At 42.0% G+C, this 6,184-nt stretch overlaps 1 protein-coding gene and 1 long non-coding RNA gene across 2 annotated transcripts; one reads left to right on the forward strand and one right to left on the reverse strand.

Annotated features, from left to right (window-relative positions):
• Nucleotides 1-2,241: 2,241 nt before the first annotated feature.
• On the reverse strand, nucleotides 2,242-3,767 carry LOC134453556 (FK506-binding protein 5-like). Its single transcript, XM_063204340.1, has 3 exons — nucleotides 3,175-3,767; nucleotides 2,948-3,016; nucleotides 2,242-2,709 (listed from the first exon to the last, which is right to left on the reverse strand). Exons 1-3 carry the CDS (start codon nucleotides 3,650-3,652, stop codon nucleotides 2,276-2,278), a joined length of 981 nt encoding a protein of 326 aa, XP_063060410.1. The 5' UTR covers nucleotides 3,653-3,767; the 3' UTR covers nucleotides 2,242-2,275.
• A 381-nt stretch (nucleotides 3,768-4,148) lies between these two features.
• LOC134453557 (uncharacterized) lies at nucleotides 4,149-5,323 on the forward strand. The gene is made up of 2 exons (XR_010035652.1): nucleotides 4,149-4,294; nucleotides 4,891-5,323. It is a non-coding gene; the product is annotated as an uncharacterized LOC134453557 (long non-coding RNA).
• The last annotated feature ends 861 nt before the right edge of the window (nucleotides 5,324-6,184 follow it).

Consider the following 6,184-nt stretch of genomic DNA (forward strand, 5'->3'; position numbering starts at 1 on the left):
CTGGTTGGCATAGTACCTGCACCAGAGACTGACTTGGTCCCTCTATAGGGATGAACATTTGGTTTCACCCTGCTTGCTCTGTCATAACAAACGCTTGACAAACATTCTCTTTAATACAGCACATTATTCCTGTGAACAATGAATAGGCCTATATAAATAATGAATCCATTCATTAATGATGCACCTGTCCCTATTGTAATGTAATATCCCACACCTGAGTGCAGTTTACTGTGCACTGTTTCCTGTCATTGTCAATAAGTTATTAACAAGCCAGACAGTAAAGCAGGGCCCTCAGGTTTTAGGTTACTAGGATTGAAGCTTAGCTGGAATATTAGAGTAGAGTATCATTTATTAATCCAGAGGGAAATTAAGTTTTAAAATTAAATGCACACCTATGTTTTCACATCCAATGACTCTCAAATACAATCGTTTAATGTTCTTATTAATTGATGTGAATGTCCAGCTGTGTCTGAACACATCTATAAATTCATCTATTTTGATGCCAATGGCCTTTGAAGTCCTAATGGCATCCAAAACCGACTCCTCCACTACTGCAGCCAGTATTTGGAACGTTTCATCCACAATTCTGTGTGATTTGTAATTTGTCCTTTGATCACTCTAGAAAAATATAGGCCTATTGGAATTTGACCATTAGGCCTACAGCCAATTGTGTTTAACACACATAAAGAAATAGTAGGCCTAATTTATTTTTGAGTCCTACCTTCAACTTGGCCAAGAAGCTCTGCAAGCTCTTGCAGTGCAGTATAATTCTCTCCCATTCTCTCTTACTAACAAGCCAAGTCAAGTGAATTCGAGTCAAGTCAGCTTTTTTGTAACTTTCTTCATATGCACAAGACATACAAGGGAAATGACATTACATTTTCTCTCTATACCATGTCAGTACAAGTCAAGACATGACAGATAACAGTGATGGACTGGTAACAGTAAGTGGTCAAACATAAATAGAGTAAAAATAAACATTTAACATTGAACATAAGCATTTAACATTGGACATGTAAACAGAAGATAAGATATAGAGTGTAGACATTACAATGGTTCATTTCTTCAAATAGAAATTCTCAAACTAAAATGGAGTGTGTGAAGCCACTCGTGACGACATATTGACAATAAAGACGTATTTTACAAAGATCCAGGGAGTTTAAACATTCAAACTAAGTGCTGTTTGAAAGGATAATCTATCCTGCCTTTTGGAAAAATAAAATGAAACGATGATACCAATTCTCTCCCAAAGCAATGGCAGCATCGTGGTTGAGCTCCATGGGACCCCATTCATTTTAACAGCCTCTGCGCTCCTTGGCGCTCCTCTGCGCTGTCTGGATGGCGCCACTTAGTGGACAGTACCACCCGGAAAAAGTCGCGAGATTCCTCTCTCGTACTACCCATAAACACTCTCTGACCATATACTGTAGTCTTATTTATTTTATTATTTTTTAAAAGATACAACCAGTGACCTCTGCTGGTAAAAATACAAGACTGCAGCTAATCGGACCCAGCCAGAGACGGCTCTGTGGCAGTGAGCGCCCCAACACACATACACACCCTTAGGTATAAGCTATACATATAGTGATATTGTTTTCACAAATAGCCTAAAGAGTTATGCTTTGTTAGAGTGCTTCAAGTTGGGGATTAGGGCATGCTGCGAAAATGTGTACTATCTGTGTTATGTTAACACCCATATGCCAGCACCCAAGACACACAGCAGCCAATTTCTGAGCAATCGTGTTCACCAGCAGAGGCCCCCTCCCAGTGTTGGCATGATTTCTAAAAAAAATGTTTTAGCTCTTCTACTGGATGGGACAATTTAGATTGGGCAATACTGAGGAACATAAAAGGTGTTGACTTACCGCAAATGTGTGAAAAGGAGAGAGAGAGAGGGGGGGGGGTGGGGGTGGGGGGGGGGGGGGGGGGGGGGGGGGGTGGGGGGTGGGGGGTGGGGGGGGGGGGGGGGGGGGGGGGGGGGGGGGGGGGGGGGGGGGGGGGGGGGGGGGGGGGGGGGGGGGGGTGGGGGGGGGGGGGGGGGGGGGGGGGGGGGGGGGGGGGGGGGGGGGGGGGGGGGGGGGGGGGGGAGAGGGGGAGAGAGAGAGAGTTGGGGAATTGTCATAGTCTAGAGAATATACTGTATAGGCCGATATGAAAAAGGACAACGAGCAATGAAATGGTAGTTTATGCTTAAAGTTTATTTTAATTAAAATAGTAAATATCAATGTTACTCAATGGCTAATTAATAAAGGCTAAATGCACAAAATTAATGGTATTAATACGTTTTGATAAAATAATATAGTTTATCCATCATTTGCTGGAAAATATTACTAAATAGTGCAAAAACATATTGCATTTGTGTTGCTGCTTCTGCAGTTGCCGCCGCTGCTGTATTGAAAACAGCCAGTCCTCCTCCTTCAAACCAGGACAGCTGCTGCAGCCTCCTCTCCTCCTCTTCCGCCAGGAGAACATCCTCCTTCTTTTTCTCCTCCTCCTCCTTCTCCTTCTCCTCCTCCTTCTTCTCCTCCTTCTTCTTCTCCTTCTTCTTCTCCTCCTCCTCCTCCTCCTCCTCCTCTTTCTTCTTCTCCTCCTCCTCCTCAACTTCTTCCTCCTTCTCCTCATGCATGGTCAGATGACTCTGCAGCAACTCTCCAGCGTTGGGGACCAGCACAGGGGTCTTGCGGTTCTGGAAAGGCTGATCACCTCCGCCTGGCAAAGGGGGAGGACATCCATTCAATCAATCAGTCAAATCAATCTATCAAAATGTATCGTTATCATTCAAAGTGTATTTACACAAAGTATCACATTAACATACTCAATTGTCATTCAATGTGCTTAAAAAGCTTAAAACTTAAATCACTGCTTATGAAATCATGAGGTGTAAATGTTCTGTGGAAATATTTTAGGTTCTTTTTGGCTTGTTTGTTGTAATTTGAAGTTTACTTACAGCTGTCTCCTTTGCGCAAGTCCTTCGAAAGTTGCACCAGAAGACACAGCAGACCCATGTCGATGCCAGCTGTTAAAAAGGTATTCAACAGGTATCAGTTTGGACTGTATTACCAGACCATAATTCAAAGGTACTAACAATAGTTCTGTGAAAATACATGTGGAAGAGGTGTGTTTGAGGAATACATGGTTAGAACAACTGTGGAATACAAAGGGCATAATACTTACAGGACAAGTTGGTGTACACAGACTCCAGTAGGTCAATGCTAAGTGGAACCTCTGCCTCGGCCTGGCCCGTCTCTCCCTCAGGGATGCCCACTGCTGGGCCAGCAACATCCTGGCTGTGCTGGGTGGCATGGACCAAGACTACGCTCCCAATTCTCACGTCCTCCACATTCTCCTCAGGTGTCTCCTTTCTCAACACAACTGGACGTGTGACCTTCATGGATTCATCTTCGGCCTCCAAGATTAAGTCCATGAGATGGACCTCCTTCCTCTTTCTATCAGCCATTTCATGTCTCAGCTGCTTGGCCTCTTTCCTGAGTTTTTTCTTGCTTGGGGTTGGCAGCCTCTTCCAGATTCCTTTTCCAGATTTCTTCTTGTTGCTGCAATCTACCTCAGGGGTCCTTGGTGAATCTCTTTCGTCATAATTGGAGTTGTCCCCAGGAACAGGTAAGCAGCAGCAGAAGAAATCGCGAAGTCTCATTGTAAAAACAGCTTTCCTCTTTGGTGTCTCAAGTTAGACTGAGCTGATTCATGCTAAATTACTGAAGATTCTAGTTTGAAAATTCTACTCTGGAATTCTAAAGTAAACATTCTGTGGGATGTTGTCATGGCAATTAAGGTGATGGGCTGACTCTCAGCAACAAAGCCTTTTAGAATGTTCATTTTGTGCTGCCCACCTTTCATTTTTGACAGTTTGTGACCATTGGTTTTCAGGAAAGGCTACTTGTTGAGTTAAAAATAACTGAAAATGAAATCACTTTCATCAATGTGCTTTAAATATTAAAAATGCATTTGAATTATAATTAGTAAATGTATTATGAATGGTGGATGGGCAGGCCCAGGTAATTTCTATTTAGTAGGCTAATTTCTCTTTCATAGCAATATTGCCTGTAATTTATTTGGTAATTTAGCCTATATGTATGTAACCCAGTGAAATATTACGGTTACATTTATTATCCTATTTCCTATGTGTTTGTCTATGTAGTTGCAATTTCATTTCCCGTCCACTAGGTGGCAGTAGAGACACTGTTAGGAAGGGAGATACGTAGATGAAGAGCACTGGTTGCTATGGATACAGAGCGAGATACCGATGAAAGAAAACGGATCGCATTGAAGAACAATAGTAAGAGAAGATCACAAGTTAATTTATTTACTTTATTTTCACAATACAGTTGAAGAACTTTATTTTGTTTAAGTTGTGATACTTTTGAGAAGCAAGATTTGTTTGAAAGAAGATCCGGACTGCACTGGTTATGTTTATTTCTTTCCTTTCCTCCGGTGAGTTTTATTTTCATGTCTTCCTGCGCTAGTCGCGATATCAGCTGACTTTGTTTTGATTCATGGTATTTGGTTAAGAAACATGATCTGAGCATAAGACACATCTTGTGAAGATGTGTTACATGAATATAGTTGTATGATATTGTTGTGTAAGCTTATTTTGAGAAACTGTAATGTATTTTGACTACAAGCTAAAAAACCAACTGGAGTTGAACTGAACTGTAATTGCCTATGCTCGTGAATAGTGTTTAGAATGTATATGATTGAGCTACTAAGCTAGCGACTGGGTTTTATTTTGTGCAGTTTATGGACTGAATGGACTTTTACGTTTCGACTACTTCACTTTGAATATTGAAGGATAAGTTTCAGAACTGACAAGAATCAATAAGAAGAGTAATGCCAGTACTGTTACCCTGCTATGCAGGTTGTTGTTTTTTTAAGAGCTTGATTCCCAACGAACTTTCGCCGAACTTCCCTGGGTGCACGCGCGGCCAGCAGCAGTGACTGAGGAGCGTCTGGCCACTTGTCTCCTACAGCCGCGTCTCGTTCTCCATCCAGGCTCCAGAGATAAGGAGATCCATTGCACACACCCGCACGTGGGACACATAAAAAAACCTACTACCCGGGTAGATTGACACTTTTGGACGTTGATATTATTTATTTATTTATTTAATTATTTTATTTTATTTCTTTAAGCCAGAGCTCTGAGGTTTTCTTTTCTACTTTCTTATTTCTTCTATTTTTTCTATTTATTCTTCCTCCTTGATGAAAAGGACAATACCAAGGACAATCTAAGGAGTCTATACAGAGAAAAGAGTTCTCACTTGAGTGTTGTTTTTACATGAATAAATGCCGGCAATGCTTTGAAACTTTACCTACTGGTCATAGTTATATTATCCTTACTCCTCGAAAAGAACCCTTGACTAAGGGTGCTCGGTTAATAACTATTTCTAACCTATGCAGAGTACCCTACCTTACATAATTTGGCGAGCCTGCTCCCAGGAGTTGGATATTTTTATTGTTGACTTTTTATTGCCGGTTGACTTGAGAGATAGATGCTATTTTTCTCTATTTTTAATGTTTTGAAGATAAACTGTGAATTGAATTTACACTTTTTGGGTAACTATGGATACTGAGAATGCTTATGGTGTTAATTTAAGAAATGCTGTGTATATTGAAGGTATTACACTGCATGACACTGACGAGCACATTGCAGAATTTTGTTCCACTTATGGAACGGTGAACAAGGTACTACGTGTTAGACAGACAAGGCAAGCAAATGGCGTTAAAGCCCTTGTAGAGTTTGAGTCAGAGGGCGCAGCTAACCTATTTGAAGTAGTTGAATACTTTCCCAGTCCGAGACACCCTGAGATATTGTGGCGCGTAAGTAAGGCTTATAGAATGACCCCCACTCCTCAGAGAACGTTCCCCACTCCTCAGAGAATGACACCCACTCCCCAGAGAATGACCCCCACTCCCCAGAGAATGACCCCCACTCCCCAGATTCCCACCAAGGCCGAACCACTACACTTAATTAGTGACATTACCTCTGATAGCGAAGCTGACTCTGATGACCGTAGCATTCCCCTAGTTCGTAGGAAACACACTAGTGCATACCCACCTCAGTTTTATTCCCCTGAACACACCCCTAAAAGTAGATACACTACAGGGCGTTCATTCCAATCCCCCCAAAGAGCATTCAGTGAAGACATTGTTAACCCACCAGATGTACAGA

This window comes from Engraulis encrasicolus, chromosome 8 (assembly GCF_034702125.1).
Source record: "Engraulis encrasicolus isolate BLACKSEA-1 chromosome 8, IST_EnEncr_1.0, whole genome shotgun sequence".
NCBI classification, from domain to species: Eukaryota; Metazoa; Chordata; class Actinopteri; order Clupeiformes; family Engraulidae; genus Engraulis; species Engraulis encrasicolus.